Source organism: Rhinatrema bivittatum, unplaced genomic scaffold (assembly GCF_901001135.1).
Source record: "Rhinatrema bivittatum unplaced genomic scaffold, aRhiBiv1.1, whole genome shotgun sequence".
NCBI classification, from domain to species: Eukaryota; Metazoa; Chordata; class Amphibia; order Gymnophiona; family Rhinatrematidae; genus Rhinatrema; species Rhinatrema bivittatum.
The window spans coordinates 80,163-92,214 of NW_021820984.1; the positions used below are offsets into that span (position 1 = coordinate 80,163).

A 12,052-nucleotide genomic window follows, 5' to 3' on the forward strand; every position below is an offset into this window, starting at 1 on the left:
ATAGCTGGATGGCAACAAAAGAGACCAGTGCTAAGATGTCCTGAGCTAGGTCTCATCTGCAGTGGCCCAAACTAAAACAATGCCCCTTTGACTAAATAAACTGTGCAGGCACAGCATGAGCACCAAAATGCGATAGAAGGTATCCAGTAGCGTACTTCGATTTTCATGCATGTGTACAGTGCTTTCCCTCTATGCATATTTCAAATTGCACTGGAAGTACCCATTCTTAGATTAAAATGTCTATCAAAAAGGTAGTCTTGTAAACATTTCTACATCTTATTAAAACAATGAATGGTTCAGTCCTGTTGCTATGGCACCAGCCACATAGGTTGACTTGAATCGTCGGGGCAGCTACTGGGAAAGGTAAATACGGAAGAGTCACTGGGGACCAAAGTATCCTTGTCGGTCATATAATCATTCCTCTTCAGATCTAAAAGAAAAAGAAAGAGGCCTTTATGTTAATTCCTTCATGGTATGTTCACCTGCTGCAGAAGACCATTCCCTTACGCAATGTAAAGAAAAGTGCTTCAAAATGTACTTCAGTCAAAGGAATTCCCAAAATGTAATGACCTGTACTTGATTCTTTGAAATAAGTGTGTTATCATGGAAACGTTATTGAATCAACAAAGTTAACGAGAAGAGAACGACTAACACCGGAGTAACTAGAATATAAAAATGGATGAATAGCACATCCTCTTTAAAAAAAAAAAAAAAAAAAAAAGACTGAGAGTAAGCGAAGATAGTTAAGTAGATCAAAAAAAACCTCCTTTTTTTTCAATTATATTTTTGGCATGGCAATTTTCTCCTGGGCTTTTTTGGACTTGCAACCAAACACCACTGGGCAATGGAACCTCGAGTGTGTGCCCTCCAGCTCTAGCCAGTAGGCACCACCATTGGGAACGGCTAGAACTCACTTCCTAGAAGCTGCCGCAGAATCCTCCGCCAGCCCGGGAAGTGAAAGCCAAGTCCAGGAACTGACCTGGGGCATCCGCATGGCACTGCCTCTGAGCCACCAGGCTGGACCTAACACAAAATCTCTTAAAGATCTTTGGATTTATGGTTCATTATATTTGAAAAATGTTCCCAGTGCTCAGGTTCCTCTTTACTTGAAGTGCCCACAATGATCTCATAACCATTTACGGTAATTACATCGCTGATTGGATGATTATATCATAGCAAATTAACAGGGTCATTTATCAAACCGTGTTAGGGCGTTTATCGCGCGCTTAGGGCCCTAATGTGCACAATAATAAAGCCATAACGCATGCGATAAATAATGCATCACAAGATGAGTATGGAAATGTAAGAAATGTAGTCAAAAGGGAAGAGTTTGGGCAGAGTTTATGAAAATGAGGGGTGTTTAATGTTGCGTGCGATAGCGGCCCTCAGCTATTCATTCATCCATTTCACGGAAGCCAGGATTAGTTGCTTTACTGACAACTGACCAATCCCCACTCAGAACTAAGTTTTGAATGGGGACTGGACCCTTCGCTGACTGTCACTATGCCTGGAACATTTTTTTTTTAACTTGGCTGGAGGCAGGACATCAAGCCACTACAGCCTGCTACAAATCTGTTTTTCCAATATTCTGTAAGCTGGTGAGCAGCAAAGTTACCAGGATATCTTTATCTGAGTAACTTTAGCGGAGTATATTCAAAGGAAGATAAGTTCCCATGATAACCCAGTACACAATGTTCAGCAAGCTGGCGCGTGGCAAAGTTAAGTCTGGAATTTGAACATCACAAACCCTAACTGGCTAATGTGAATATTAAGCACTGGATTTTTCTGTTACTGTTCACATTATCCAGTTTTTTACTTTATCCATAACATATATGCTTCTTGCATTTTTCATGAACATTTTACAGTTTTGTTTTGTTTTTTTGGTGCACATCCTCCTTGTCGTTCTTATTCCTACTTTCTCTCATTTTTCCAAAAGACTAATTTTCCTATTCTGGTGCCTTGTATGCAATAACAGATAAAAGGGGCAGTGAGGAGAAAATCTAACCTCTTACCTGGAAGTTTAAGTTTCCTGCAACAGGAATTGCAGTGATGCTTTGCACGGAAGTTCTGGATTGCATCATCTCCCAAGTTTGCTGGACCAAACACCATATCATAAGATCTTTAGAAAAGAACAACAGAATGTGAATGAGAAAGAGAAGGTGCACAATGAGTACAGATGAAGTAAAATTTATTTCTATGATTCGTGAATGATTTCACTTTTCAGCAGAAGCAGAGCAGTAACTGAGTTTTAAAGGGCCATTTCTGAAATCAATGCTTCTTTTGAACAGAAATAGCAGTTTGCAATACTTTTGATTGGGACAGCATAAGAATAATCCAAAAATTATACTCAAGAGCCTCTGTGCCTCACATAGGTCCTTCCTTAAGAAAAAAACACTTCTCAAGAAGGTCACATCTAAAGAAGGGACTGATGTGATCCCAAGGCCTTCCATGCCCAGCCTTTTTCGCTAATTGTATCACACAACCTACAAAAAAAAAATCCATCTTTCTCTGGAGATGATGCAGCTGCTACCTCTCCCAGGGGAATACAGTACCATCTGCTAACACTTGCAATTACTACACAGTGTCTCAGGTTTTTCACCCTCGTCTCTAATGGAGTTGTTTTGATATGAACAGTAATTGTGCTGTTTTCCTAGAAACTTGAAGAATGTGGAGACTTCGAAACAGTGAGATTGAAATCCACCTTTTCCACTCTATTCCTGAAGATCAGAAATTACAGCTTTCTGTTCTCATTATTACATGAAGATCAGATCTGAATCAATTTAAACATGAAAGAAAAAAGAAAGAAAAGCTTCACCAGCAAGTTTGAAAAATTGCATTCACTCTCCAGGTATGACGACGGCAGAATGTGAAGATGGATCAGATACAACCGGGCCCTATTCATGACTTGAGTTGAAATTCTTATCTGAACATTCATTTATTCACACATTTATAATCCAAAAGGTCTATGCAGAATACAATAAAGCCACTCATAATATGCCAAGCAAAAACATATTCAAACAGAAAACCATAGTCAAGAGCCATTGCGGACAGCTGAGCATCAAACGAAAAAGCCCATTCCCGAAAGATATTCAACTGATGTCATTTGACATGAAAGTAACCAGCTCATCTTCTCCTTGACATGGAGTTGTATGGTCAACCTAACCGAGAGCCTTCGGATGTCAGATAGGGCAGAATCAGTCACACAAATTGCCCACTTTATGCTTTTCTGACACACAAAACCACTGCCCTACAGATTTCTGTGACAGCAGGAAGAAGAAGACATCTTTGCTGAATGCTTATGTTGGGCCAATGCCAGGTTTCACAACTTGCAAAAAATCCAAGAATAAGGCCAACTGTCATAGAAAGGTTCCATTACATGTCCATGTGCGAGTCCAGTTAAGCTCACCTCTTTTCCCCTGCCTTTATCACTGAAGGATCAGTCAAATTCTCACCAACACCTGCATAAAATTTTCAAAAAGCAAGAAGAAAATTATTATTAGCAGTAGTCGAATTACTTATTTGGAATTGCCAATTGCAAATGTAGACCCCCTCTGAGGTATCTGCTTTTACTTTATGCCAAGGGAGGAGAAACCACCATAGAAGAAATTGAGTTTGACCCCCGGGGAGTTTGAGACAATGTTCCCAAACTCCAGTACAACAAGCAGGCATCGCTAAAGGGCCCCTGATCAGCCAGACTCCTCCCTCCCTTCCCCAAGGACCCAACACAAAAAACCACACCAGAGGTTTACTGGCAGAGGATTATGAAATGGAAATTTTCAGTGAGGTAAAAACAGAGAACAACATGATGAAATGAGCATTGATTAGAAACCCAACAGTGTCACAAGATTCAAGCAATGTCACGTTGCATTAACCTCAACAATATTTAATCAGTTAACTTGAAAAATGCATTCAGCATTCTCAGTCTCTTTGCGTATTTCAGTCTGAGGTAACCCAAACTCTAAGCTGTGATCTCTGTGTGCAGAAAAAAAACCACCACCACTGGTGAGTCCCTTGCTGGTTGATCTTTAGACTAGACAAGCTACCAAATGATAGGGCATGCACACAGAGGCTGCCTTCCTCCTGTGGTGTGTTGTTCACAGTCCTGTCCCTCTCTCTCTGGCTTGCTAGGTTTTCTCAGTCAAATAAAATTGCCTCTGAGTTGTCAGACAGTCACTGTGCATGCAAATGGCAGGAGTGATCTTCTAAGGAGGTATTTTGCCGAGTTGTGCTTCTGGCTCTACAGGGGAAACGATTGCAACTCTCTGCAGACTCTAAATTCACTTATCTCAATATCCCGTGGTGGAAAGCTGCCTGGTTTTAGTTCTTGTGTCCAGTCTGTGCTGCTGCAGCTTCGAGCCTCCAACACCACCCTTTCTCTGGATCTTCAGAAACACAGATGAACTACTGTTGTATTTTTTTTCCCCAGAGCTGATAGAGAAGCAGGGACAAGCGTTTCTCCTTCTTTCTGCTCCCAGGGAAGATTCAAAAAACAAATCAGCCCAGGCTGCTTTGCCCCTAGTACACATTGGCTCAGGGATTCTCCAACTCCTATTGGCTCTGGGAGGTCAGCTGACTCATTGATCTCTGACCAGTCTCCCCACCCCCTTGCACCTGGACCCCAAGCCAGCTTTTTTTTTTTTTTTTTATTCAAGCTGAGGTCACAACTCAGTCTCAATGCTTGTTAACCCTTTAATGGTAAGTTCTGCAGAGAGGCCTCTAGAGCTGCAAGCAGTTTTAACTCACAACACTTCCTGGAATCCTCTTCTCCTTCATGCCAAGGGCAGTTAGAGGCTGAGCATCGCAAGCTCAGAAACACTAGTTGAAGAGCCCAGTTTATAGTCCAGGTATAGCATAAGCTCAGGGAAGCAGGGCGGCAACTTTTTGAAACCCGGGTCACACATGGAAAGGAAGAGGATCACGGATGGGTGAGGAGGTTGGTCCGAGGTTCATATTCTATCTCTGCAAAATGACCTTGGTCTTGTCCTTATTGCTCAGTGTCTAGGTCTGCATAAATGTAAGCACGGAACAATATTGGTATGCACTAAGGACAGCACTTTCAGCATGACTTAGATTTCCTTTGGGGGTTCTCTTATTTTTGAAAGTAAATATAAAATTAAAAAAAAAAAAATCTTCCTAACTGAATTCCACAAGCTTCACCCACTTCTGAGCCTCCTCTGTCTAACTAGTTCCTAATATCTCTTGCACTGCTAGTGTTTAACTTACTTCTCAGCTATCGATATGAAATTTATACCCAGGAAGTATAACTAAGGAGGAACAATGTGTTCCAGAAATGTTCCCCCAGTCTGAAATGGAGGATATGGACTATATCGAGGGCCTTGCAGTTCTAACGTATCAAATAGGAAAACTGTTCTCTGTATTGTAGCTTTTGAACAGGGTAACTGTTTAGTCACCATGTGGGAGGTTGGTAGCAGCAGTTTCTGTTGTGCCACCCTGGGAGGTGGTGCTTTCTAGCAGAGCTGCCAAGCTTGAAATACTACTGGAAACCAGAATTATAATATGTCACAGAAAAGCAACTCAGCATCTTATTTTATCATTACGCTGAACTTTTTGGATAATCTCTGTTAATCATAGACTGTACACGTGAGAATCAGTTAAAAGAGAAGCTGAATTAGCACAAGTTTTGAAACTTCTGAGTGGCAGGGCCGGCACATCCCAATAGGGGAACTTAGGCGATTGCCTAAGGGTGCCAGCCATTAGGGGGCAGCAAAGAGCAGCCATGTGGAGCACGTCCCACTCATGGCCTCTAGGAGTAGAGACTCGGCGAGCTGAGAGCGGAGCTCGTGGCTGAGAGGAGTAGAGACTTGGCGAGCTGTGAGCGGAGCCTATCCCGCTCGTGGCTGAGAGGAGTAGAGACTTGGCGAGCTGTGAGCGGAGCCTATCCCGCTCGTGGCTGAGAGGAGTAGAGACTTGACGAGCTGTGAGCGGAGCCTATCCCGCTCGTGGCTGAGAGGAGGAGAGACTTGGCGAGCTGTGAGCGGAGCCTATCCCGCTCGTGGCTGAGAGGAGTAGAGACTTGGCGAGCTGTGAGCGGAGCCTATCCCGCTCGTGGCTGAGAGGAGTAGAGACTTGGCGAGCTGTGAGCGGAGCCTATCCCGTTCGTGGCTGAGAGGAGTAGAGACTTGGCGAGCTGTGAGCGGAGCCTATCCCGTTCGTGGCTGAGAGGAGTAGAGACTTGGCGAGCTGTGAGCGGAGCCTATCCCGTTCGTGGCTGAGAGGAGTAGAGACTTGGCGGGCAGCGAGCGGCGCCTCTGTTTGTGTTTGTGTGTGAGTGAGAGGGATTGTGTATGTACGAGAGAGCAATGGTATTAGTGAAAGTAAGGGAGGGGGGAACCTGTGTAAAGGTGTGTGTGTGAATGAGACAAGGAACCCAAGTGTGTGTAAGAGAAAGGGGCCTGTTTTGGGTCAGGGCCGGAGCTGGGACCTGGACCGGGGGGAGAGGGTGGGCGCATGGCAGAAGGTTCGCCTAGGGTGCCTAATACCTTTGCACCGGCCTTGATGAGCTGTAGTGCCAATCAGCAAAGCTTCAGTCCTGGCACTACTGCTCACAAGTTTCAAACTTGCCAATTCAAGCCCTTTTGGGGTCTTTTACAATATATGCACGTCTTTTCTGTTTAAAGAGAAGAAAAGCCTTGCACTTCAGCCTGATTATATCAAATTGAGCAAAAGGTTTGGAAGCGGGTATTCTCTGTTTAGCAGATTGCTCAGAGTGGGATATCTCTGGGGCTGGACTTACATTAGATAAGGACTGCATTGATCCAAGGGTGCTTGAATTGTGAGCTAGAGTCTGTGGAAGTATAAATATTTCTCATTAGTCATGTGAAGTGAATTTATTAGAGGAAGCCCGGGCAAATGCACTTTACAGAGTTTTTCGTCGAAGAAGGAACTAGCAGATGACGCTACCCCATTGTGACTGAGAGCGCCACCGTGTGGCAAAATGAGAAACTCCACCAGTACTTTATATGCCAAAATTTCTTTATCAGAATGACTTAAGGCAACTTACAATTAATTGGATACAGGTTAGCCAAAGATGCTGGCAGTATTATGTGATATTCAATCCCATTCAACCTGACATAAATCGTTCACTCCTAAATATTGAGGAAAGTGCTATAAAATCAATCATTGGTCCCTGTCTTCAAGAAGCTGCCTTGCACATCTGTGACATCTCATAGGAAGGCCAGGTTTAAAACCAATACATGCCCTAGTACTTTTTGGAAAGGATGGCCAATCTCACCCTGCTCTGTGAACGATGTTATAAAACGATACGGTGGAAAACTTGGGTTCACTTTTGTGGTTCTTATTTTCACTTTAAAAAGACGGCTGCAGGAGACCATTAACCAACTGGAACTGCGTCATTAGTGTTCAGAATTACAGTAAGTGTGCTTCATAAGCTTCAGCTAAAACCTAGTCCTTAGCTAAGCTGAGCTGAGAATGGCAAGTCTGTGTGAAGCTAGAGGACTGCAGCTACAGGAGATGAATGAAAAGGAACCGTAATGATCGCTGATGTAAGACGGTGCGCTCAGTGGTGTGCACTTCACTCCCAATTTAATATGGAGTTCAGCCCTCAAAAAAGTGTGCACACAAACGTGAGTAAAGCTGTGCACACAAATTAGCGCTCTTCCATGCAAATCCCATGTTAATCAGGGCTTTAATTATTATTCCCCAACTGCAGAGAGCTGCATAGGCTTAACTCATGTTTTCTTAGTGCTGGAAATGTAACTCCTGACCAGAGGAGGAGTAAAGTTGCAGGGGCTAGTGTTAGTCTCGGGTGCTGTGCCTGGAGATGGTGGTGCAGGGATCTCATACTCAGTATTTATGTGCATAAATTGTGTTTCATGTGCACAAAGCACAGTTTTGTGTGCACATTTTTGGATTAGCCTGCTTTTTGAAGCAGCTGATGTATTAGTAGATACTATTAGCTGAGTGCATTGGGAGTTAACTCTTTTTTCAGTAAAGAAAACCTGAAGTTCAGACCATGTATTTTTCCTTGTGTCCGATTGCATCGAGCTCTCTGAGATGCAAGATTTCAGGCCGTCTCCGAACAGCAATCTGTCGCATGAACTTAGGTGCACCTGGCTTCCTTAACTACACGGGTATAATTAAAGGTTTTTCTTCCAAATCAGGTTCAGTAGGGTTGCTCCGAGGTATGGATCACAAATAGTTTCTTCTCCACAGAGATGACAATGTTTTACTCAAAACTTTTTAGGTTGCAGCTTCTACCCCTTTTATTCCTTCTCTGTAATTCTTTTAGCTGCACTACCCCTTCCCCCATAAGAAAAGTTCAATTTTTTTTTCAAATTGCAGCATGATACATTGCAATTAAAGTTACATCAAATCAAACATCTCTCTCTCACACTCAGACACTTACACCCTTCCCCACCCATATCATCTATTTGAAAACCTCTGCATTATTCAAGCAGCTTACAAGCGGCAAAGTGCAAATCACTTGCATTTCATTCTCTCCCACCGAGCAACCCCATTCCCACTTACTGGACAAGAAACAGCGGGAGCAGACGTAGTCGCCTCATCTTCCCTTGTACCATAGTAATAAGAGACTTACCTTGGAGATCCAGCACCAGCAATTCCCCTCTCGTGTATTCATAAGTCCAGTGGCTGAACGCCAGCACGGCCTGCTCCAGGACACTCCCTGGCCTGCTTTCAGCCCCACAGTTGTTGTTGTACTTCCTAAACTCCCCAGCCATGCACTCTTCAATGGTAAACCACTCTCCCGCCGAGTGGCAGTACAAGAGGAAAACTTCCAAGAACCTTATCAGGGACAAAGAAATGCTTATAAGATGCAAAAATAATAATAGACAGCTATGATGCCACTACTATCCAACAGTGAAATTATATTTCTGTCACTAAACTGGATTTCACAAGACGAAAATATAAACTAGCTAGTAGATACTGCTTCCTAGAAAGTTCTAGCTGTTCCTATCTGGAAGACAAAGTATGTCTTCCAGATAGGAACTGTGTCATAAGTACTGAAATAAAAATTATTCTAATAATAATAATCAAGGCCCTCCCATCAACAAGTTTCCTGCAATTCCGCAACCACAGAATCCACTGGAAGGTTTGCCCCCTACAACAGACTCTCTCCTGTTCACAATTTTTATACTACAAATATCTATTTTTTATTCTAGTTACTGAGTGAAGAGAAACAATAATTGAAATCATGTGGAAAAATCAAGGAGTTTCTTCCAAGAAACAAACTTAGCATTCTTATAGACCGCCTCAGGCATTTATTTATTTATTTAACATTTTTATATACCGAACATTTTGTTTATCACTTCATGTCGGTTTACATTGTGACTAAGACCAGGTATACCAAACAGGATCATGCAAACATCTGTGATCTATGAGATAACCAGAGCCTGAGAATATTGGTGCATTTAGGTATCTCAAAGGAAATGGCAGGAATAAAAGAATTCAAAATTACGCTTCGTTTAATATGTTCATTCAACAAAGGTACTCATGACGTTTATCACGAAGTGAATGTAGACAGGTCAAGGCAGTGGCCTTGGGTGTTTGCATTTAAATAGCAGTTAAGCATCCTCTCACCATCACCATTAGTGGGGATAATACTCAAAGGTGATTCAATGAGGTATGACATCATTAAATATAAATAAAATCGTTAAGTAATGGACATACTACAATTTAAAATATCAGAAATGGTTTTCTTCCACTTGCATTGGAATTTCTCATTATTTTAAATAACAATATATGGTCAGATTTTAAACCGCAGACATGGCTACAGAAGTTTTAAATTTTAGCTGCAAAATCTACCCCAAGCTTCCTCAGAAATCTAGGAAGGTCTTGCTAATAATGATAAAACCATTAACAGTGGCCTTGTGGTTTGAGCAATGGGCTATGAATCAGGGCAGCCAGGGTTCCAATCCTGCTTCTCTCACTGATACTCCTGGTGAGCTTGGGCAAATCACTTTACCTCCCGTTGTCTGAGGTACCCATTTAGACTGTCAGATCTTTTGGGTAGGGACTTAACCTACCTGAAAAGATGCGTAAACCACTGTGAGCTAAAATTGGAAAGGCAGTCCAGAAGTATAAAATAATTATTATTATAAAATGCTTTGCACCCATAGGGCTGATTATAAAAAGCATTTACACAGGTAAGTGGGCTTTTGAAAATTGCTACAATATATGCCATTGAATTGTCCCTAGGATTTACTCGCATAAGTGCATGAATGGCTTTAGAAAATTGCTACGATAGTATGTTACATTTAGGCGCGTAAACTCCTTTGAAAATTACCTCCATAGTAGCCACCTATTACGATCCAGTAACAGATGGTAATAATGGCAGAGCATGAGGCATCGCATTCCAGCAGCTCTGTTGCCCCCTGCAGAGCTTGCCCCGGGAGGAGCTCGTGCAGCAGTGCCATGCAGTCGCCACGGAAACCAAGGAGCACTTTGGGGAAGTGCCCTCATAGCACCCAGCTCTTTCCAAGGCACTGACGGCATACCTGCTGCAACCTGCCACTCCGAGGAAGAACTTCGGGACTGCACATACAACCCCCCTTATGTTGTGGACTGAGATAAGTGCATGCATTAGTGTTTTAACAATATAGCCCCAGAAGGAGAATATCTAATATCTATACAGCCTATGATTAGACAAGCCCAGTGCTATTCAGGCTTTATCGCATAAGCCATCAAGCACCCTGTGGCAATTTATGAGGGCTGTTAGATATCTGTCATGAAGAGTTCTCATATATAGCTGAATCTATATGTTTTTGGCTCTCCACTTCACTAGCAGGTATGCAAAGCAAAGCACTTACCTTAATGAATATGGTATGGATTTGGGTTTCATTTGATTGAAAGCATATAAGAGCTTTTGTGCTGCCCTCTGCTGCTGAATTTCCTTAAAAAAAAAACAAAAAAAAACCAGCCATGACTAATTCTCCCATTAACTAATCGATACAAGTTATACTAATCAAAATAAAAATTAAAAGGAAATAGCTTTGCTAAATGTCAGCTGAAGATGGTGAGGTTTTTTCACCTCTGAGCTGGAGGTCAAAAGGGACTATGTGAAACAGTGAGGCCAATGGACAGGATTACGGCATGATGCCTACATTCAAGGTAATAAATGCCCATTTTTTTATTTTTTTTTATTTAGATTTAGTTTACAGCTTGTCATTGATAGCTCATGGCCAGTTACATTTAGGTACAGTGGGCATTTCCCTGTTGCTGAAGGGCTTACAAATTAAGATACTGATGCACCAACGCGTGGTGTTTACCATAGATTAGAGGCCATTTGCATGCAATTTTGCTACGGATGTTAATGAGCTCCACCTTCACTAGCATCCATAGAAAAATTGCACAAATCCTTTTTAATGCATTGCCACAGCCAGGAACTTTGTGTGCATTCCCACCTGTGGCAACATGACAACGGCCCACGGCGTGGCTGTTTACATGATCTGCTGCTGGGATACAGAAGGGCTTCATACAGCATGTGAGTCCCCCCCCCCCATGTATAGGGGAAATTGCCTGGTAGTCTTGTAGCCCCTCACCGCAACCCCCTCGTGGTCTATAAATATTAAATTAATACCCATTAAAGAAGTCCCTCGCCCTTGCCCCTCAAAATCATTCATATACTCCATAAAGCATCCACCTCCCCCGTGTCCCCAGAAGCTTACCCCATCAAAAAGATGGTCTTCTGGGTGCATGGGCAATTCCCCACTTGCTCCAGCCCTGTCGGCACCTGGTTCCAAAATGGCATTGGCTGACCGCATGAGCTCCTTTGCATGTGCCAAAACTGCTCCTGGGGTTAGCTGGTTCCATTTTGGAACCAGGTGCCAACAGGGCAGGAGCAAACGGGGAACCCTCCTGGCCCCTAGAAGATCACCCTATCAGTGGGGTAAGCTTTAGGTGCACTGAAGTGAAGGGGTGGACCCCCTAATGGGAATCATATGTATGATTTTGGGGAGACAAGGGGGCAGGGCTTTTAAAAGGGGTATTACAATTTTTTGCAAAAACTCTTTTTGCAAAAAAAAAAAAAAAAAAAATCACAGTTTAGTACATC

The 12,052-nt window shown here is 42.8% G+C and overlaps 1 protein-coding gene across 1 annotated transcript in view; it reads right to left on the reverse strand.

Moving 5' to 3' along the window:
* Positions 1-251: 251 nt before the first annotated feature.
* The window catches only part of LOC115082348 (transient receptor potential cation channel subfamily M member 7-like), a 40,576-nt gene continuing 28,775 nt past the window's right edge, over positions 252-12,052 (reverse strand). Inside the window, exons 20-24 of the mRNA XM_029586583.1 lie at positions 10,809-10,891; positions 8,579-8,784; positions 3,407-3,458; positions 2,013-2,119; positions 252-430 (exon numbers count right to left, since the gene is read on the reverse strand). Of these exons, the coding sequence (XP_029442443.1) occupies positions 309-430; positions 2,013-2,119; positions 3,407-3,458; positions 8,579-8,784; positions 10,809-10,891 (570 nt within the window). The 3' untranslated portion in view covers positions 252-308. The remainder of the gene's footprint in view (positions 431-2,012; positions 2,120-3,406; positions 3,459-8,578; positions 8,785-10,808; positions 10,892-12,052) is intronic.